We start from the raw sequence: 22,466 nt of genomic DNA on the forward strand, positions 1-22,466 counted from the left end.
GCCCGTGACCTTCTAAGATAACTCAGCCTGCTGGCGAGGCCTGTATCCCTCAAAGATACCGTAGCCTGCCAGCAAGAACTTAATAGCTTCCCTGTGTTAGTAAGTATCTCTGTTCTCAGACTCCCCTGCAAAGCCATCAACAAAGAGTCCCTTCAACTCCCTTCTCCCTTACCCTTACCCTTCTAAAAAACCCTCCCTTTCTTTTGTCCGCTGCTGCTGAAACCTTCCCACCTTCCTGATCTCAGCCCGCCCGTGCGGCCGGCCAAGTAAATCTTTTAGACGCATGGCCTGTTCTCCTGTCATTTCTCCTCTCACTCTCGTGGGACCTAACAGTTTTCTATATTCACAGCATGAGCAGGGATGTGTCTGTGGGCGCCACCTGCCTCCTGAGCATCTCCCAGGCCATCACCATCAGCCCCATGAACTACAGGTGGGCCAGGCTTAAAGGGAAAGCAGCTGAGCACATCGGCACTTCCACCTCCCTCTGCTGGGTTCTGTATGTGATAATAAATAGTATGGTTCCTGTGTATGTGGCTGGCAATCCAAACCACAAAAATATCACAAAGAGAAGAGATTATGGCTATTGTTTCTCTGTCCTTCATGAAAGAATCACAAAGTCACTGTATATAGCGTATTTGGCACTGGAAGTGTTCCATGACGTTTTCTGTTTGGGGTTTCTGATCTGAGCTAGTGTCTCCACGGTCTTCATTCTGTACAGGCACAAGCAGTGGGTCCAACAGATCCATAGTAACAGTCTCTCCCCCAGATCCTCTGCATCCAGAGGCACCCAGAACGTCGTTGTCCTGGTGAGCACCTTTGTGTCTTTCTATTCTGTCTCCTCCAGCTTTCACAATTGTTTGGCTCTTTTACAGGCCCTGTGTGTGGCTGGTGAACAGCAGTGTCCTGATTGCTGTGTGCTTCCCAGCTGTCAGCTCCTACATTCTCATGAGCTGTGACTCCAGAGGGCTGTGGCCCTGCTTTGCCTGGAGAAGGAACACAAAATCCCCTGCAATCACCAGAAAAATGTAACTTGTATGTATCTTCACAATGTTTAGTTGTCTATCCATTAATCATCTCAGAGTTTAAGCACATTTCTGAAACAGTTATAAGAGAGTAGTGAACAAGATAGTTTCAGTTCCTAAATAATCAGTAAGTTGAATATCAACTGTGAATAAAATATAAGATTACCATGTTAATTCCTATGTGATTGGAATCTTATTAATATCTACAGTGGATAAATTCATAGTCTACATAATGAAAATATACATTATTTTCAAATATTCATGTGTACCTTTTTAAAAAAGATCATATGTTAAGCCACAATAAAAGCTTAATAAATTTCTCTAGGTAGAATTACAAATAACAAGAAACATAACAACCAAAAAATTCCAAACAAATCATAAAATACAAAATTTAAAATTTATCCTAAATGCCTATTATGTGTAGACTAGGCAATTACTGCATGTTTGTAAAGTAAAAGTAAATATTTAAAAATTAAAACATATGGTGGAAAAGTATGAACATAATCAGAATAATTGTGATTATTTATGTGATTACAGGATGGAAAAAGATTAGGTGTGAACAAAGGTATCGTCTGTTCTACATGAAAATTTAAAAAAAAAGAAAAAATAATTCAGTGCTTTATACATGTCTTATCTTCTCAAAGTAACTTTTAGTTTTAATGTAATAACAGACAAAATCTCTAATAAGCATACCAGTTAATATTTTTAAAAACAAGTAAGTTCACATGGTTCAACAGTCACAACCTACAAAGGACATGGGATGAAGTCTCCATCTTCACCCAGAGGAACTGAGTGATCCTTCAGCCACCCAGGTCCTCTCCCAGGAAGCAATTTCCCTAGACTTTGGTGACTCCTTCCAGTCACATTCTATGCATATACAAGCAAATATGTTTAGGTGTATTAGTTTGGATTTCCTTCAGCTCTTACCATTTAAAAACATTTCACTCGTGAATGAATTATCAAGGGAAGGGGCAACTTGGACAGAGGAATGGGTTGGAGCCCTGGCTTGGTGGGGACTGCTGGTATAGTGTTGGGGGCGAGGCGGAGGTATCCCCGGATGAAGTTCCTTCCTGTGAACAGATTGGAGACCCACAGCAAGGATCCCCCAGAGCCCTTCCCACCACTGTCTCCACAGGCCTCCCAAAGCAACAGCTCCCATCAGCGCACCAGTCAGATGCCTAAACTTAGGTCTCCCAGTCCCGACCAGGTCCCAGCGCCCACTCAGTGGCTCATGTAACTCCGTTCCAGACCTGCGCCAGTAACAGCCATAAGTACTCCTCACCACACCCACCAGTTAGCTCTCCCAACCCCTGTAACCCCCAATGACACCACCCCAGTCCCCTAATACCTCCTCCTAGATTCCCACAACCTCCACATTATGAATACCCCACAGCCTCTCCCTTCACTGACCTCGGGGCGCCCCGTCCCTAACCCCACAGCCCTTTCCATGACCACACAGGAGCTCCGATCAGTGACCTCTCCAATCCTCAGCACTGCCCCCCAGGCCTCTGGTTTTGACCCCAGACTCACCATGCCATAGCTGACCCCACAATCCCTCCATCGCTGACCTGATTCCAAATTAAATGTGAAATCTGAACCAGAAACTCCCATCTAATAACAAACCCCACACTCCCAGTAAATCGCTATTTCGGCCAAGACAGCACCACGTTCAATGACTCACACCTGCCACCCTAGGTCTTAATCACTGAGCCGCACAACACCACCCATCCGACAACACACCTGACAGTCGGGCCCTCGGTCGTCACTGTCTTCGTATTCTTCATCACAGTCACCGCCGAAGGTCGTGTCACCGAAGCCAAGACATCCCAGTGACCGAACTAAAACTCCCCAGAAGGGGCCCTTCTCTCGCCTCACAGGCCCCTCGTCCGCAGCCCCGCGCAGACGCCGACCCACCTGCTGCCGAGCTTCTCAAGACTCTTGGCAGCTGCCGAAGACGCCCCTCTCTTCCAAATGAGTCCCATCCCGGTGCCCCGGCACCCATATCCCCTCGCTGGCTGTCACTGCAGAAGGTTCTGAACGGTTGAAGTTCGGGCTGCGGGCGTGGCGGCGTCGCTCTATGACGTAACGTGGCCACGCTCGTGTGACCACGCCCACAACCTCGACGGAGACCTAACGGCCATCAGGGCCCCCACCTTTCGGGACAGCCAGTAGAAACTGAAGTCCCTTTTTGGACTCGTGGTAGCCTCCCGCTTGGTCGACAACTGTGTGCCGAGTTTTCAGAGGCGGGAGCCTATTAAGGCCGAGGTGAACAGGTTGTGTTCTCTTTAGGCCCTGGGGAAACGGGAAGATGGCGGCGCCCGTGGCTCTGTCCGAGGAGCCCCGTGGGGGGGCGGCCATCTTACAGGAAGTGCGGTCACCACGCCGAGAACACCCGGGGAGCGGAGGTCTTGAGGAGCCTGCGAACAATGAATTGGGTGGAGCCGCGACCTCAGGGGCAGCCGTGAGACTGCGGCCAAAACACAGGAGAACTTCAGCCGCGGTCACATTTGGGAAAGGAGTGCCGCGGAGGGGGAACTGAGAAAGGCCGGCCTGAACGACCTTCATCGGACGCCAGTTTTAGGGGCGGAACGAATGGTGAGGGCCAGTCTCTGAAAATCAAGGCCCACGGGCTTCCCTGGAAAAGCGATAATTGAAGATGATGAAAATGACTCAGAAGATGGGAGGGAAGAGGGATACCTCCCTAACTAGGACCAATAATGATACTTTAATTAATTGCCTGTTTGGCAGGCACTGTTTTAAAACTACATCTACTTCTCCCAACAAACCTGAGGCAGATAATATTTTAAAGATTCAATGAGACAGAGAGGTAAGTTAAGTAACTTGCTCAAAGGCACACAGCTTAGGATTCAAATCAGGCAGTGTGATTTCAGAGCACACTCCTAAGCACTACTCAAGGTGAAGGGTAGACTTTATTGGAACCCTAAAAATCCTGAGTGTGGTAGCAGACTTAAGTGTGCCCTAGGCTGCCTTCAGCAGGGATGTCAAGTGTTGAAAGGTAAGCTCAGCTCTGGCTGGTGTGGCTCAGTGGGGTGAGCGCCGGCCTGGGAATCAAAAGGTAGGCAGTTCAATTGCCAGCCAGGTCCCCAGTTGGGGGCATGTGAGAGGAAACCAAACAGTGTTTCTCTCCTTCTCTTTCTTCCTCCCTTCTCCCCTCTCTGAAAATAAATTTTAGAAATCTTTTTTAAAAATTCACCTCTTTTTAAAAAATTAAAAATGAAAACCAAGTGCAGTTTATTTTTAGAATTTGAGTGACTGTAGAGATATAGTTCATCATATTTGTAAATACAAATATGACTTCATAAAAATAAAGACCTCTATTTGGCAGAATTCAACATGCATTCATGTTAAATGGCAACTTTAAAAAATTAAAAATTTATGGACCTTTTGAAAGCCCTACTAAGCAACAGCAAGTAGCACAAGAGTGCCTGTTATATTTAGTTAACATTATATTGGAAATATAGTCAAGGCTATTTCAAATATCATAAGAATTGGAAACAAAGGTGTTAAGACTCTCTCTGTTTTTAGATAACAAAATTATATACCTGGAAGCACAGAAGAATTGAGGGAAACAGATACTACTCCAAAAGTAATAGACTATGTCATCAGCGCAGAGAAGACAAGTCTTCACATGGAAAATCAATATTTACTGGTTATGATGGAACGTAGACTACAACTGCCAAAGGATAAAACAAAAATGAAAAATCTATAAATAAATTTCACAAAAATGACCAGGAGGTGGTTCTCCTGGAGTACCTAAGGGGTTGCATAAAGATATCCTTTAGAGTCTCTGTTAGGAGACAATACTGGAGCTGAGACAAGCTAAATGAGCCAGAGCCAACCACAGGCAAGAGGAAGTAGCTGGTCATTCCAAACACAGCAGAACTATGCAAAGTCCCTGCCAGGAAGAAGGACAAGGTGTGTTGGAAGAAGAGAAATGTGTTGTGTGAGCCAGGAGTGTGTGTGCATGGAAAGGAAATGTATGTGAAGAAAACTGACAGGGGTTCATGGACCAGAATATAGAAAGCCACTTTGGTAAAATCTGGATTTCAAACTAAGAACAATCAGAGACCATGGGTTGGAGGGGAATCAAGCAGGAAAGTGACAATATGAAGTTTGTGTTTGTAGAAGGCTTCCCTAGGACTGCCAAGTGAAGTGAAGCTTACAGAAGAATGATCCATTAGGACACTACTGGAATAGACTGGGAAAAATATTAGGAAGTTTGAACAAGGTACATAATAAGAGGATATCCAAAGTGTTTTCTGTTGACTTGGTTACATGCTGAGAGAAATGCAAGTGTGAAAGGTGATGAGATTTTTATTTTTATTTTTATTGATTGTAGAGAGAGGAAGGGAGAGAAAGAGACAATGAAAAGGAGAGAGAAATAGAAACATCAACGTGTTCCACTCACCTATGCATTCATTTGTTCCTGTATGTGCCCTGACCACAATTGAATCTGCAACCTTGGTGTATGGTGACAACACTCTAACCCACTTAGCTACCCAGCCAGAGCCATGAGTTTTGGATTAAATGGACCAGCTCTCAAGTTGTCTGGAAGATAACATTTGGAAGGAGGGAAAACCACCAAATCATCAAGCCTGCAGTTTTTGGAAAGAATCTAGTTTCCTTCCTCCTAAGCTTTTGGAAATCCTAAAAGGTCACTCTTGGGTGTGAAGGACAAAGTCATAAGAAACTAAACCTGGACAGGCCTCAATCTGCCTTCCAAATACAGAATCCTCTCCTCTGTCCCCATACCCTCTCCCTCAGTACCAGGTATTAACCCTCACCACAGTTGGAGGTAATCCCTGATGATGCCCTTTTACATGGAAGCAGGAAGATAGGCCTTCTCACCCAATCACTCAGAGTTCCCTAGTCTCTGGATTATCTACAGCTCCTGATGTAGACATGAGCAACCTGATAGAACAGGCTTTCACATTTCTGTGTGGACCATATGTGGTCCCAGACTGAGAGGAGTGTCCCAGGGCTTCCTATGCACCAACAGTTATATTCAAGTGGTTTCCACAAGAAACAAGCTTAGTCCTTAACTGAATCTTCTTTAAGGCAGCCTAAGTGCTATTTCTCAATCGGAAGTTTAAAAAAATTACCAGAGACTCTGAAGAAATTGCTCTATGTGGTTGGTATTGGGGGGTTTTGAGATGTACTGCCCTAGGTGACCATATCAAAAATCCTATGGACTTCCACATGGAAAAGGACAAGACCCATATAACTGCACTCATATATGGGATATAAAACAGAAAGCAACTAAAGAACAAACAAAACAAACTCATGGACACAAAAAACAGTGTGGTTACCAGAGGAAGGGGGTTGGGGTGGGATGAAGAGGGTAAAGGGGGTAAAGTATATAGTGACAGAAGGAGATGAGACTCTGGGTAGTGAACACACAATGGAGTGTACAGAATTGTACACTTGAAACTCATATGTTATTATTAGCCAATGTCACCCCAATACATTTAAAAGTACAATTTTAAAACTCCTATGGACTTCGGTGCTTGTCAAGTTCAAACATATCTTGTCATATTTTCTCTGGGGATTCCTCTTACACTGAAGTTTTAAAAGTTTTAGGATGTGGCTTTCATAGCAGTTGTCACATGGGAAATGTTTCTGCTACTAAGAACTGGGACCGCTTCATTAATATGAATTATACTTTCCATCTGTTTTCATGCCTTTGTATTTATACAATATGTTTTCTTTTGAGTATAGTTAATTATTTTAAAGATATTTAAAACTCCAATATCTCACCAGATTGTCAGGAAAACTTGTGAAAGACTCAAATTAGTGAGAAATATGTTGGTTTCCTTCCAGTGGAATTCTGGCATCCTAGGAGTAATGAATATAGTACATTTTCCTCTCTGGAAATTAGGGAACAATTTTCTCCTCCAAAGAACTATGGACTAATAACTTTTTTCTCTGGTGAAATACTTTTACTTAATAGCTTAGGATTTTTCTCTACAACAAAGTATATGTTTAAATGTTATTCTTACAATTTGATAAACAATGTTTTTAAGCTATGACTGTTAATATTAATTCTGAATGCACAAATAATAAAAGCAATCTATCACACATACTGGTAAATAATTGTTAAACATGGAAACTGCAAGTGGGTTATAAATATAACTCTGAATGGGATAGATATGGACTTAAGTGCCTTCAATAAAAGTATCTACTGAGATCAAAGTCTCTCTTTTAATGTCTTAGCAATCAAAGCAACATTTTAAGATTGGGAGACAGATAAGAAAAAAATTGTTGGGTTTTTTTTTTATTAAAGTGGAGAAGGAACTATCATTTCCTCAGAGCTGGGAAAAAAAACTTCAAGGGATTTCTCATTCAGATTGGGTATAAGGGAGTACAAATAGATGTTGAACTTGAAATTACCTCCAAACTCTTACCTTACCTACTAGAAGTTCTAAATGTAACCCTGCAGTGAAGTCCACACTGAAGATTTAGTATATCTAAACTAGTAAACACAAATGAAATCATTACCTAAGACGTGCTCTTTATTTCTCTTCAATGCACACCTAGAACATCCATCAAAAAAATTAGAGTAGGGCAAAAGAAAATTTCAACAAACTGAAAAAAAGTAGGTGCTAGCCAACATTATTTCAAATATATGGACTTACAGTTCTTCTCCAGCATGTAATAGGTCAAGAAACTGAAGATAAAGAGGAACCAAGGAATTAATATCTATTGTTAAAGTTTTTAAGTTGCTATTTTAAAGCAATGCATTGGTGACCTAAATTATTAGATTCCTCTCCACCCACAACGTCCAGGTCCGAGGCTCCAGGGTTGCTTCTCTGCCTTATAGTGCACAGAGAAATATAAATTAAGTACTGGTGGAAATAAATATAAAATTTCACATTCCTCCCTGGCCTAGTGGTTCAGTTGGTTGGAGCGTCATCCTGTTCACTGAAAGGTTGTGGATTAGATCCCTGGTCCCAGTCAGGGCAGGTATGCAAGGTTGGATGTTTCTCCCTCATATTGATGTTTGTCTCTCTCTTTCTCCCTCCTTCCCTTCCTTCCTCTCTCTCTACAACCAATAAACATATCCTCAGGTGAAGATTTTAAAAAATAAAATTGAACATTCTGCACTGGCAAAGTTTTGCATTTCCCCTTCCAGTTTCTATCCTCCTACAGATAGTTCCAGTCCTTGATCAATTAAATGGCCTGGTCTAATTGTTTGGTCCATAGATACTCCCAGATCAAACCACTGTGAAAGAAAAGGGGGTTCTAAGGAAACCGTTTTGATCATAAATTCCTAACTGAGCGGATCACAGTGGATAATCACATCCTAGGCCTTTAATTTCTTTCATAAAAGACTTATCTTTGCCTTAAGCAATCCCTGTTGATTGTCTCTATGCCATCTGTTGATAGGTTAACACACCATTGAAATAAGAACAATCACTCTCAAGAGAGCACACAATCTTGTTAATCTGGTAATTCAATTGCCACCTTGCTTTCTCCTGCCTTCAGGTAACTCATTTTACTTTCCCTCCTTAATTCCAAGTGCATAAAAGTTGCAATGTGTCACTCTATGAAGCATTTTTCTCATTCTGTTGAGAACTTGCTTCTGAGCATATCCTGTTTGGTTCAATTACATTTTCATTAAAATTCCCTACAAGTCTGAACATTCCTACCTCAACAACTGCTCTGTATCTATCCCACCAAGATCCCAGCGCCTCCACTGAACTCACAGTGTCTCCACTCACCAGCAAAAGCAGCTTTTTGACTTAAATGGTTTTCAGCTTATTAAAAGGAAAACACCTCAGCTTCCAAATATAAGTGGTCCGCATTGTCCTAAATTTGTACCTTACATTGTTGAAAACAGTTACTTAAAATAGGAAGCAACCGTGCCCTACATCACACCAAAGAAATTCAAGCGCAGACCTGAGTGGTGTGACTCAGTTGGTTGGGCCTCATTCTGCAAAGCAAAAGATCTCCAGTTCGACTCCTGGTCCTGGCACATGCCTGGGTTGTGTGTTTGGTGTCCTGTGGCAGTACCAGAGGCAACCCATAGATGTTTCTCTTCCTTTCTCTCTCCCTTCCCATCTCTCTAAAGGAGTAAAATCTTTAGAAAGGAGGGGAGGAGGGGATGAAGGAAGGGAGGGAGTGAGGAAGGAAGGAAGGAAGGAAGGAAGGAAGGAAGGAAGGAAGGAAGGAAGGAAAAAAGAAAGAAAAACAAACGCACAGACGATCAAGTTCCAAAGGTCATGTTCTGTTGAGCGTCAGTCTTTCTGGTTCAAATCTGTGCTTGGTGGCTTTCTGGTCCCCAGACATCCACAGCTCAGGTTTAGGGGTCGCTACAGACGTTAAAACTTCCGCTCTGGCTGGTGTGACTCAGTGGATTGAGCCAAGGCCTGCGAACCAAACGGTCACTTCTTCAATTCCCAATCAGGGTACATGCCTGGGTTGAGGGCCAGGTCCCCACTTGAGGGCGCTCTAGAGGCAACCACACATTGCCATTTCTCTCCCTTTCTTTCTCCCTCACTTCCCCTCTTTCTAAAAATAAATAAAATATAGAAAAACTGTTGCACCCACTCCTCCTTCCCATGGTGAGTCCCCATGTCGCCGTGAAACCTTCCAAATCCTGAGATCCACGTGCGTTATCGGTTAAAATCACTCTGAGGCCGACTCCTGTTCCCTTTCTGACTTCGGGTGGTGTGGACACCACCTGCCTCAACGTTTTCCTGCCTAAAACCCTTTGATGACCCTCCTCACCCACACCTATGCCTTGTAAAGCCCTCACTCGGTATGTGGGTTCTCGCCTCTCTCCTGGGTGTCAGCCCCTTGCATCTTCTCCCTGGTCCTGGGACTCTGAAGACCTCATCCTGCCCTGACACACACACACACACACACACACACACACACACACACACACACACACACACACACACACACACTCTCTCTCTCTCATCGCATTCTCCTCCGCTGGGATCTGCCACTCCCCTCTCTTCCCCTTTGACCTGGGCGAGGAGACAGGCGCCTTGTCCTGTGAAACCTGTTTTCTTTCATTCCAAGGCTCATCCCATGACAGGGGTAGTGGTGGTGTGCTTAAAGCCCCAATCCCCTCCCCTGGACTGTGTTCTTCCCATGCAGGGGGCATCTTTATTCCATTCCTGTACCCTCAAGTTTGGCTTCAATTTCACCACATTTATTAAACGTTTCTTTTTAATTTCCAAATTACTTTTTCCTTTTTAATATAGTATCAGAATTAGATGCGGTCTCCATGCCTTTTTTAATTTATTGACTGTATTGGGGTGACGTTGGTTAACAAAATTATACAGGTTTCAGGTGTACGACTCTGTAATACACCATCTGTGAACTGTAGTGTGTATTAATCACCCAAGTCAAGTCAATGGCTTTCTAATCAATAAATTGAAACTGTTCTTCAATGTCTGGTAAGTCAGCGGCGGCGGTGGCAGCCGTCCGTCTCGAGAGACGATGGTGTAGCTTCTTAAGAGTCTATCTGCACCGCCGAGAATGGTTGTGCAGTCCGACTCGGGAGTGACACGGTATCTGTCTCCTCCCGTGTTGAATCGACATCTTGCAATGACGCTGGAGTGTCCTCTCCAGTGAAGCTGAAGCTACAGAGCCTGGGCAGGGTGATATGGAGGTCTGCTGTTGCCCATGCAGCAGACCCCCCCCTCTCTTCGCAGCTGAAGGGCCCAAGGGAAAGACGGAGTCAATACAGCTTGGCTTCAGGTGCGCCGCAGGAGTTGCCGGTGTTGACTACAACGTCAAACCGCCTTAGGGACTCCGGCTCCGGATTTTCTGTCGGGGTTTACTCCCTTAGCCTTTCCCCTGAAGAGGTATGCCGCAAGGCAGCGGAGGTTTTTTGGAGTCAGAGTTTTCCTTCTCTGATGTGCCCTGACTGGAAGATCGAACCAGCGACACTTAGCTCGCAGGCCGACGCTCAATCCACTGAGCCAAACCAGCCAGGTAAGTAATGTAACACTATTTCACTGTGCATTTGGTAAGTGCAGGGGTGCCATCACAAAGTACCACAATTTGGGTGGCTTAAAATAACACATCCATTGACTCAGTTTTGGAGGCTAAATGTTCCGTGAAGCCACTGTGTGGGCAGGGCCATATTCCATCTAAAAACCTTTAACAGAGAATTCTTCCTAGCCTCTTCTAGCTTCTGCTGCTTGCTGGCAATCTTTGAGGTGCGTTGGCTTCTAAGTGTGTCACCCCAATCTTTTACAAGGTATTCTTCCCTTGCCTGTCTCTTATATGATGTTATTTTTACAGGGACACCAGTCTTTGAATTAGAGACCTGATCTACTCCGGTATAATCCCATTCTAGCTAATTCCACCCTCAACGACCCTATTTCCAAGCCAGATCACACTCTAAAATATTGAGGGTTAGAACTTAAACATATCTTCTTTGGAGGGCACACAATATAACACATAATAGTAAGGCTAGTGGTTATCTTTTATATTAACTGTCAGAAACTAGTTTAACTAGCCATGGCCAGGTGGCTCTCTCTCTCTAAATTCAATAAACATGTACTCAGGTGAGGATTAAAAAAAAAAAAAACTAACTAGATCACAGCTCTAGTTATTCTCCTGTGTTGTCTGTTAAAATGTAAATATTTTTCAGTCTTTAATCATGTCTTTGTTATATCCTTTAATGTAGTTTTATGTCTTCACACAAATCTGGAAATGCCTTGTAAGAAGAGGTCACAGTATATTTCCTATTGGGAATGTGAACTGTTTCTCTTTTTGTTTGTGTTGTTCTTTTACTCACTGCTACAGTAGTAAAGAAGAAAGATTGATGTTAGTATGTTAAGGATTTGCCCCATGCTCTCAATTCTCTTATTGGCCTTAACAGTTAAAATAAATCCTCTGCTCTTTCAGGTTTGTAATCACGTCATCTGTGGATGATAACAGTTCTTGCTATTTGATTTTCTTTCTTGTTTTCTCCTCTTTCTTTTTCTCTGGGTCCTGTACGGTGGTGAATGACAGGAGCCCTGATGGCCCCTCATCTCGGCCTCACTTTTATGGAAATGATCCCAGTATTATTGCTGATCACAATATATGATGAAACTTTCTGGCTTAAAAAGAATTTAAAAAATTTCATATTTGGCATGATTTAATTCTCAATTGTCTTATTCAAGAATGTATTGCAATGCTTAAATATCTTTTTCTGTTCAAATCTGTTATTTTCATGTATAACATAAAATGATGTCCTAAATTGAATCTTTTCTAAATTAACAGAATAAATTGAATTGACGAATATTGATTGCTAACTGGCTTAATGTTAACGGCTAGAGTCATATTTTTACCTTTACATTATGCATTTCATGGAGACTCATTAATTTTCTTTTCTGTTTTCATTTTATTCATTTTTTTAAGTCTAATGTATACTAATAGCAAATTTATTGTTCTTCCTTCGAAGAGTTTACATCACACTGCAGCTATATCTTGCTTAAAACGAATCAGACTTTGGTAGGATTTAGAGCCCTCTGATGCCTTTTAATCTGTATATTAAAATCGGTTATTTAACAGGCAGCATCACCTGCCCACATGTGCCTGCAGAGTGATTCCTAAATCCAAGCGTGACAAGAAAATTTCCTTAACCAAAACTGCTAAGAAAGGCTTAGAACTGATACGATCCTGATAGAAGAGTTTCGAAAATGTATGGGCACGTACTAGTACCTTTCCATCTTCTCCGGGCCAGTATGAGGAACAGCAAATTGAAGGACACACAGAACACCTGGAAGCAAAACCGGGTGTTTTGGGGCAAAAACAAAGCGATCATCATGGCTTTAGGTTGAAGCCCATCTGGTAAATACAAAGACAATCCACATCAGCTCAGCAAGAAGTTGAAGGGGCCGTGGCTGGTGTGGCTCAGTGGGTTGAGCGCCAGCCTGTGAACCGAAGGGTCGCCAGTTGGATTCCTGGTGGGGGCACATGCCTGGGTTTGGGGGTACAAGATCACAGACAGAGAGTACAAAGTGTCAACATGATTTACGATTGTTGAGTCTTTCCTTGACGCTGAACTACATTTTCCAGGAGTTGATGGATCACTGTCCTTAGCAGTGGGCCGAAATTCATATAGGAGAAATCTGAAGGGCGGGCAGGGCTCCCCTCGTTTGTAGATTCTGCAACTCTAACACGTCCCCCTCACCCCCACCCCAAAGATTCTGAAGGCACAGGTCCTTTAGGGGGCGGGGCAAGATGCCTTCTGAAGGCGGTGCTTCCAGCCGTGAGAGCTCCCGGGCTGTGAACAGCATTTCCCAGAAGTCTGTGCAGCAAAGCTCATTAAAGCCTTGTATAGTCGCACGCTGAGGAAGCGAGTCCCCCGCTTCCATCCCCGTGGATTCCCGGATTCTGGACTACATTTCCCAGAAATCTCTGAGGCACGGCTGTATTAGGAGCGCTCCGAGTTGCATGCTGGGAGGTGCGCTTCCAGCGCTCAGGGTTTTTTAGGCTCTGGCTTCCCGGGACGCCATCCAGAGTTAAGTTCAACCCTGCGCCGCCTCCCGACGCCCTGTTGGTCGTTGAGCTCCAAGCGGTAGGTTGTTAGCATCTCAGGTGGAAACTGTCGCGGGATGCTGCGAGGGATGGCGGGGAGCGAGACGCCCCGGGCGAGGAGGCCTGAAGCGGAGCCTCGGCCTGTGGCTGCAGGAGCGGCTGCAGAGAGAAGTGTGTGTGTGTCAGGGACCGGGCACGTCCCCAGGACTGGTGTGCGTGCGAGCGTCGGTGAGGGTGACAGGCCCTGTCCCCATGGCTGTGACGCACTTGAGCGTGATTGTGTGTGGGGGGGGGTGACGCGGCGGGCCCCTTCCCCGTGACTGTGACGCGCGCGCGGGGGAATCTGTAGGGGGACACGGCCGGGCCGTGACTCGGTGACGCCGCGCTGTCAGAGTTACCTGCGTGTGGGCTCTGCGGGGGTGACAGGGCCCGGATGTGCCTTCGCTTCTCTGTGGGGTGGTCAGGGCCCGGCACCGTGACTCTGACGTGGGTGTCGGTGGGTGTGACAGCGCCAAGGTGTGTCTCCCGACGGGGCGACTGTTCAGCCGTTGTGGCCAGTGCGGGATCGTGCTCAGGTGAGCGGGTGAGTGGCCACCGCTGAGGGAGCGCCGCCGTGGCTGCAGTGTAACCCATAGCCGGCATGTCTCTGCCGCTCCTCTGCCCTCGCCTGCCGGCCAGCGGGCACCTGCCAGATGCAGCGGCCCCAGAGGGAGGTCAGAGCCTGCGCCCTGTACTGAGATGACCAACAAAGAGGGGCCTAGTCCCGAGGTGGCAATTTCAGAGCTAAAAGTGCTCTTCATGCAGACTTCCTGAGTGGCAGGATGGAAGGGCCTCAGGAACAAGAGTCCTGTTTCCGAGGGAAGGGTCTCTGATTAGTGTTTGATTCCGCCTAAAAGCGAATATCCTCTTCACCAGATCCCACTCTAAAAGAAAGCACAAACACTAACCTCCCAGAACTATTCTTCAATACCACCAGATTCTTAGAAAAGGGGAACACATGGGGGGGGGTGGAAAATTGGCCAAATGAGTAGGTGAATGTTCCCGGGAGAGGGTGGGTCAGTGAGGAGTGGGGGGGGGGGGGTGCTACACCTGCACAGGGGGGCTACATATTTCTAAAGCAGATCACTAGAGCCTAATCCCTGGGAATGTCTGAAATACTCAGATCCTAGTTCCCCCTTGTTTCTGGTTGGCTTTAAATATGACATGGGGACAGGTGTGGCCTTGGAGGGTATGGTCTGATGTAGTCTGTGCTCCAGAAAAGCCCCAATGTCTCATTCTATCTTTCTCTTTCCCCCCAGGCCAGCCAGCCTTCAGAAAAAGCACCCCCAAGAGAGAGAAGAATCCTTATACATCTTAATTAAAATTAAGATTCATTTTATTGTTCAGTAAATGTCTTGTTTATGGGGCTTAAGAATATTTGCTTTACTTGACCCGAAATGACCTCCCTGACAGTGACCTATCCCAGTCATTCCTTCCCAAGAGGTGTAACGGGCTGTGCAGGTGTGGTCCCCCATGTACTCCCCTCTGACCCACCCTCTCTGGGGAGCATTCACCTATATGTTGGGCCAGTTTTCCACATCCCCCTGTATGTTCCCCTTTTTAAGAATCTGATGGTATAGAAGAATACTACTGGGAGGTTAGTGTTTGCACTTTATTTTAGAGTGTAATCTGGTGCTTGGAGTGACTGAAGAGACATGGTTGCCTGTCCAATGCTTTTAATCCAGCAAAGAAGGGAAACTGAATGGAAGAAGCACAAGGCAGCCGGTGGTCAAGGCCTGGGACAAATTGCAGGTGGTCTGCCCTGAGAGGGACGAGGAACAAGGCATCATTCTCACAGTAGCCGCTGATGGCAAGTCGTGACCAAAGAGTTTTGAGTGCACAGGCTCTAGGCAAAGAGAAATAGAATTGATTTTCTAAGTTTTATACCTTAGATATTTTTTCTAATACTGTTAGGTGCAAAGCGAAGGCTAATTGGTCAGTTGATTTAGCAGTTGTCTGGAGGACACCTTGGACAAACGGACAAGTTCAGAAGTACAATGCACCCTCCCATCAAGACAGAAAACTGATCCTGGCTGCTGTGGCTCAGTGGATTGATTGCTGGCCTGCGGATCAAAGGGTCGCCAGTTCAATTCCCAGTCAGGGCACAGGCCTGGGTTGCAGGTCAGGTCCCCAGTTGGGGGTGTGCAAGAGGCAGCCACACATTGATGTTTCTTTCAATTTCTCCCTCCTTTCTCCTCTCTCTAAAAATAAATAAATAAAATCTTTAAAAAAGAGAGAGAGAAAGAAAACTAAGCAGCATCAAGAGAACTGCCCGTAACTAAGGCATCACTTGGGATTTTAGTCATTGTTTACAAACAGCCAGTGAGGTATACTTATATTTTAAAAAAGGGAGGGAGGGAGGAAGGAGGGAAGGGAGGGAGGGAGGGAGGGAGGAAGGAAGGAGGGAAGGGAGAGAGGGAGGGAGAGAAGGAGGAAGGAAGGAAGGAAGGAAGGAAGGAAGGAAGGAAGGAAGGAAGGAAGGAAGGAAGGAAGGAAGGAAACTAACTCAACATCAGAGAGTGTGTCAGGTTCCCCACAGCCACTACCAGGTTCAGTGATTCTCTAGATCAGCGGTTCTCAACCTGTGGGTTGCGACCCCTTTGGGGGTCGAACAACCCTTTCACAGGGGTTGCCTAAGACCATCAGAAAACACATATATAATTACATATTGTTTTTGTGATTAATCACTATGCTTTAATTATGTTCAATTTGTAATGATGAAAATATATCCTGCATATCAGATATTTACATTATGATTCATAACAGTAGCAAAATTACAGTTATGAAATAGCAACAAAAATAATTTTATGGTTGGGGGTCCCCACAACATGAGGAACTGTATTAAAGGGTCGCGGCATTAGGAAGGTTGAGAACCACTGGTCTACATGGACTCGGGATTCAAGCCACCTCCCTACTCATGACTAAGATTTATTACAGTAAAAGGATACAAAGGGTACACGGCAAAGTCCGCAGAGGGAAAGGCGCACAGAACACCGTCAGGACGAACTCACAGGACGTGCTTAATCCCTCCGCCATCGCGTTCCCCACTACACGTGCGGATGCAGTTCTGTCCACGAGGATGCTCACAGCCTGGTAGCCTAGGGTTTTATCGGGGGTCCGCCACGTAGGCACCCTCCGCCTAGCACCTACCAAAATTCCGGAAGCCTGAGACCTGTTAGGGAATGCTGGGGACACTGGAAGTCCCGCCAAAGGCCAGCCTTGGAGGCATGCTTAAGGAGAGCAGTTTCAGACCTGCTGTGTTCACTCTCTTCTGTGCAAGGGGTGTATAACTTTCTAGGACGTCTCCTTCCGTTCCTCTGTTTCCCTTTGTATGTCTCTCTGTTGATGTTTTATGGTTGGTTTGTCAGTATCTGTGTTTTTATGTGTGTGTGTTCATATATATGGACACGTGTGCATATGTATTTATATATAGAATTTTACAAATGTATCGTCTTGTTTGGTACCCTGGTTTTTCTGCTGACAACATATCTGAAATACTTTTCGTAGCTAAGTATTCCTTCCAGCTTAGCACTGAGCAGCCACTAATGTCAATGCTTTGCGGTCAGCGTTTCTGGACACAGAGCGCTGGTGCTGCCCGGACGTTTCCTTTTCCGTCCGGGCCACCTGCCGTGCCCTGACCCACATCACTCTGTCTAGAGGCCAGAAAAGATTCAAGTTCAGATGATGCAGCCCCTTCTGACCTTGGATGGTGTGACCTGGAGGAGCAGCGTGGACTCAGTGACACTAAGCACCCTAAACACACCCACTCGGGTCCAGATCACAGCCCCAGTGCCTGGAGCTAGCCCTACTGGGAGGTTTGAGGGCACAGCCTCCACCCATGACACCCTCAGGTTTGACACCAAGTGTGGGTTTGGGAGTGCCCGGAAACCAGCCTCAGTTTCAATAATTCAGCACTGGAAGGACTCCCAAAACTCACTGGAAGCTCTTTTACTCAGGGGTGTGGTTTGTTACCCAGAAAGGATACAGACTAGCATCAGCCCAGGAAAAAGGTATTGAAGGCGAGGTCCAGGGGTGTTCATGACGAAAGCTTCCAGTGTCCTCTCCCCAAGGAGTCAGGACTGATTGCTCTTATGGCACCAGTGTGTGACAGTACACACAGCACTGCCAACCAGGGACACTCACCTGAGCACCAATGTCCAGGGTTTGCTGGGGCTTTATCGCGTAGGCGCCGTTGACTGATTGATTATATAGATATAGAGACATGACTGATAGATTGATTCATTGTTCAGATGTTAACCTCAGTTTCCAGGTCAGCTGATACCCCATGACCCGAAACCCCTATCCTCAATCACCTGGTTTGTCCTTCTAGTATGACCAGCTCCTACCTTCAGACTGTTGGGTATGGCCAGCATTGCCCCCCCCTGCCCCCCAGAAGACTGTTGGCAATGGCCATCCCCACCCCCAAGACTGTTGGGTATGACCAGTCCCATCCTAAGATGCAGTATGGCTAGTTGGTACCCAAAACAAAGACCTTCCTATCAAGTATGAGGCAGATTACCTCTCAGAAGCTGAGGACAAAGGCCAGACCTGTCTTTGATCAAGGCCAGATTCTTAATACTTACCCCGTAACAGGGAACTGGTCAGAAATTCTCCTGCTAAAATGTCTGGGTCTGGTGTCAAGGCAAAAAATAAATAGAAACTCCTCTGTTCCATTCTGTGCTACTGGGTTTCCTGGAGTTTGAGAGAGAACTTATTTCTGTTTTTTGGGTTTTTTTCCCCCAGAATCCCTTTAATCTGTTCCAGATGTGTAGTGTTTGTGTGTGGGTATTGGGGAAGGAGCTGGGGGTTCTCTGGAAGCAAAGATGGAGGAGCACAAAGGTTTATTCAGTCATTTTGGGAACTAAGGTGCACTTACTTTGATGTCTTTCTCTCCTTGTCTAGCTCTGGCTTCTCTGGATTCTGTGCCTTCAGTAAAGGAAAGCCCTAGACAACCAGCCGATCAGTTCTTGATTCTAAAACTATGGCCCACGTAAGTGTGTATTTCTCTTTCCTTCTTGAAATGTGACATTCAGGTCCTGTGGCTGTTTATACAAATTATCCAGAGGTCTCCTGCCCCAGCGCATCCCATCTCATTACCTACTCCCCAGTTCTTCCTGTTCCAGTGACTGGTGAAGCCATGTAGCCTCATGCCTGCCTTTGTGGCTAATGTTCACCTAACGTGGAGCTAACTATTCAGTATCTCCCTTGTGCTCAGGTTTTTTTGTGAAGGGGAATGTTGGAGCAGTGGAGGAAGAGAGTCTGGAGCGAAAGATTTGAGTGGGGTCTATGGTTTGATGAGTGAGAGATGGTAGACCCATTTGCCCACAGGAGAAAATGGAAATTCTGCACTCACCTTTTTTCTGGTCTTGGGCTTAGTGTGTGGTGACAGCCCAAGCTTCATGAGGCTTCTAGAATTGGATAGGCCTGTGATGGGTCAATGGGCTCAGCCATCATGCTCTTGCCAGGGAACCCGAGAAGTCAGTGTGGCGGTTAAACCGAAGAGCCAGACCTCTGTGCTTCTGCATCATTTGATACCAGTGTTCTCCAAATCAGGAACCAAGGACGGGCAGGGGCGGCAGGGTAACAGCTAACATCGTCCGGGACAGAGAAGTAGATGGTCATATGCTCCCGGAACTGGGGGAAACCTTAGTCGTTCTGTCCAACCTAAGTGTATAAATATAGTAACTAAAGTCTAATCCCTCTGCATGATGGAATATAAAAAATGTCTTTGTCATCAAGAAGGAAGACTGATTAAAAGATAACCTGGCAAAATGATGAACTTGAGGCTTTAAAACATTCAAACATGCAAACGCTATTTTCGGAGATAAAAGATCGTATGTTACAGAAGCAACATAGGCAATTAATACTGTGGTTTATTAAAAAGATAAGAACCTTGTCAGAGGGAGGTTTTATAGCTAGCATATAAGTGTAATTCGTTTGATTTTAAGCTCATTCTACTGCACCTGTTATAAATGTCAAAAGACATGGCATGAATGTAAAGACTTTAAAGGCTCTAGTAACCTGAGATAGGATAAGCTGGACAGGGTTAGAGAACTAGATAAAGCTTTCAATGCTCAATGACGTTTAAGGTTGAAAAGATATTTGGATATAGAATTCAGAGGCTTTATCTTGGAACAAAGAGTTAAGATGAAGCTGGTCAGCAAATTAAAATTAAATTTCATGATAAGTTATTCTAATAGGATAGCAGATAATGTTTCTATTTTTAATTGAGAGATAAGCCAAATTAAATTAAAGATAAAAAATAAAGAGAAAATCAGAAATGAAGTTAAAAAAAAAAAAAAGGATCATACATTACATATCTGAAACAAAACCGTAGGAATTGTCTTCTTTCCCCTGGAAGGGCAAAGGGTGCCACAGGAATGCTCTCCGGGTGAGAATGTGTGGGAATGTGAGGCAGCCACGTGGCAGGCTCCGCGCTTGTGAGTGGGGGCGAATCTGGGATTGTTTTATCTGTGCTCTGGCAGGGTGGGATGCATGGGAATTTCTTCAGTGACACAGAGGGATTCTTCTTGTCACAGCCCTGTCCTCACTGTCCCCTGCCCATAACACAGGCTTTCAGTCTGTGCACTATCCACTGCCCAGAGCATAGGCCTTCCTCTCCTCTCCTTCCTCTTGAAACTGCCCTTCCATGTCATCAGGGACGTGTGGGTTTGTGTTTCAGGGTCTGGTGACGTTCTCAGATGTGGCCATAGACTTCTCTCAGGAGGAGTGGGCCTGCCTGGACTCGACGCAGAGGGACCTGTACTGGGATGTGATGTTGGAAAACTACAGTAACTTGGTCTCCCTGGGTAAGTTGTCGGCACTGTATAACTGAAGACTCTGCTCCTGCAATGTCAGCCACCTCCACTGTGAACTTTAGGCCTGTCTTTCGAGAAACGAGTCAAGCCCTTACTGGTGTGGCTCAGTGGATTTTCCAGGTTTGTCATCACAACATCTATAAATTGTGTTCTTTTTCATCTTCATTGTTGAGATTTACCGCTCTACAGTCTTTGGCTTCATTGTGTCAGCTGGTACAAAATTGTAGGGCTGATAGTCTTCAGTGTTTCTTCATTAAATGTGGTCACGTCAGATAGGAACTTTGCATTTTAACAAAGGTCTAGTTGATTCATATTTATTCTACTAGAGAAGTTTGTGGTTTGTAATTAGGTTTGTTTATTTGTTTTGTTTTTTCTAAGAGGAAACAAAATATGGTTTTTTCCCCAGATTTGGAGTCACCATATGAGACAAAGAATTTACCCACAGAAAAGGGCATTTATGAAATACGTATATCCAAATGGAACTCAGATGGGAAAGGTAAATCCCTTGGCCTTGACTGGATGTGTGACGGTGACTTGGAAGGAGCACAGGGCCCTCGAGTGAGATATCTCAGCCAAATGAAAACCAGCTGTGCAAAAAAGCCCTCTGCTAGAGACAATCCCTCTGCACGACCACACCAGAGACTTTCTAACAGGGAGAATTCCTATGAATGTAAGGAATGTGGGAAGGCCTTTAGTCGCGGCTATCAACTTACTCAACACCAGAAAATTCACACTGGTGAGAAACCCTATGAGTGTAAAGAATGTAAGAAGGCCTTCCGTTGGGGTAACCAACTGACTCAACACCAGAAAATTCACACTGGTGAGAAACCCTATGAGTGTAAGGACTGCGGGAAGGCCTTTCGATGGGGCTCGAGTCTCGTTATTCACAAGCGAATTCATACAGGCGAGAAGCCCTACGAGTGCAGAGACTGTGGCAAGGCATTCAGGCGTGGCGATGAGCTCACTCAGCATCAGAGGTTTCACACTGGCGAGAAAGACTACGAATGCAAAGACTGTGGGAAGACCTTCAGCCGCGTGTATAAACTAATTCAGCACAAGCGAATCCACAGCGGTGATAAGCCCTATGAATGTCAAGACTGTGGGAAGGCCTTTATCTGTGGTTCAAGCCTTGCTCAACATAAAAGAATTCACACCGGTGAGAAGCCCTATGAATGTCAAGAATGTGGGAAGGCCTTCACGCGCGTCAATTACCTTACTCAGCATCAGAAAATTCACACTGGCGAGAAGCCTCATGAGTGTAAGGAATGTGGGAAGGCCTTTCGTTGGGGTTCAAGCCTTGTTAAACACGAGAGAATCCATACGGGTGAGAAGCCATATAAATGCACAGAATGTGGGAAGGGCTTTAATTGTGGCTACCACCTTACTCAACATGAGCGAATTCACACTGGCGAAACGCCTTATAAATGCAGGGAGTGTGGGAAGGCCTTTATTTACGGGTCAAGCCTTGTTAAACATGAGAGAATTCATACAGGGGAGAAACCCTATGAGTGTAAAGAGTGTGGGAAGGCCTTTAGTCACGGCCATCAACTTACACAGCATCAGAAAGTCCACACCAGTGAGAAACCCCAGGAGTGTAAGGAATGTGGAAAGGCCTGTAACCCTGTAAACCATTTCAGAGAACAGCAGAGAATTCACACCGTTGGCAAACCTTTTGACTACAAAGACTGTGCAGAGGCCTCTAAACAGCATCCATTTCTTCCCCAACATGAGGGAAATTCGTGATATGATTTAACAACAGAAAGTCTTCACTGGTCTCTCTTCTGCCTATAGAACATCAGGATAGTCCTGCTAGAAGCTGATTTGGAGACTGGAGAGGTCACTTTTCGTCCATGATCACAGCACACTCTGTGCAGACAACTTTTCTACTGGATAGGTTAGTTTAATGGATGCACAGAAGCTTTCCAGAACCTTTCAGTCTCCTTTCAGATTCATTCTGGGGGATGACTGCTAATGTAACATACACGCAAAAGCCTTTCATCACGGTACATACCCTACCTGCCAGGTGTCATCACAATCCCACCTCTTGATCCCCGTGAGACACTGGCAAAATCAG

The 22,466-nt window shown here is 45.3% G+C and overlaps 3 protein-coding genes across 4 annotated transcripts; 2 read left to right on the forward strand and 1 right to left on the reverse strand.

Annotated features, from left to right (window-relative positions):
* Nucleotides 1-350: 350 nt before the first annotated feature.
* On the forward strand, nucleotides 351-1,029 carry LOC149995362 (vomeronasal type-1 receptor 4-like). Its single transcript, XM_090259192.1, is given in 2 exon segments — nucleotides 351-841; nucleotides 843-1,029. Coding segments are annotated over 2 exon segments (678 nt in total).
* Nucleotides 1,030-12,393: 11,364 nt separating this feature from the next.
* LOC149995363 (uncharacterized) lies at nucleotides 12,394-14,168 on the reverse strand. Its single transcript, XM_090259193.1, has 2 exons — nucleotides 13,934-14,168; nucleotides 12,394-13,694 (listed from the first exon to the last, which is right to left on the reverse strand). Exons 1-2 carry the CDS (start codon nucleotides 14,166-14,168, stop codon nucleotides 13,477-13,479), a joined length of 453 nt encoding a protein of 150 aa, XP_090115319.1. The 3' UTR covers nucleotides 12,394-13,476.
* ZNF331 (zinc finger protein 331) lies at nucleotides 13,320-22,186 on the forward strand. Of its 2 annotated transcripts, XM_090259470.1 has the most exons (4): nucleotides 13,323-13,575; nucleotides 18,477-18,564; nucleotides 20,257-20,383; nucleotides 20,799-22,186. In XM_090259470.1, the coding sequence occupies exons 2-4, from the start codon at nucleotides 18,556-18,558 to the stop codon at nucleotides 22,133-22,135; spliced, it is 1,473 nt and encodes a 490-aa protein (XP_090115596.1). In that variant the 5' UTR covers nucleotides 13,323-13,575; nucleotides 18,477-18,555; the 3' UTR covers nucleotides 22,136-22,186. The 2 variants fall into 2 exon arrangements, 1 of the variants encoding a protein (XP_090115596.1); XR_016507626.1 differs by lacking the exons at nucleotides 18,477-18,564; nucleotides 20,257-20,383; nucleotides 20,799-22,186 and adding an exon at nucleotides 14,834-14,908 and having other exon boundaries at nucleotides 13,320-13,575.
* Nucleotides 22,187-22,466: the final 280 nt, after the last annotated feature.

The sequence above is a fragment of the Furipterus horrens genome, unplaced genomic scaffold, assembly GCF_987537825.1.
Source record: "Furipterus horrens unplaced genomic scaffold, mFurHor1.1.pri manual_scaffold_13, whole genome shotgun sequence".
Lineage (NCBI taxonomy): Eukaryota > Metazoa > Chordata > Mammalia > Chiroptera > Furipteridae > Furipterus > Furipterus horrens.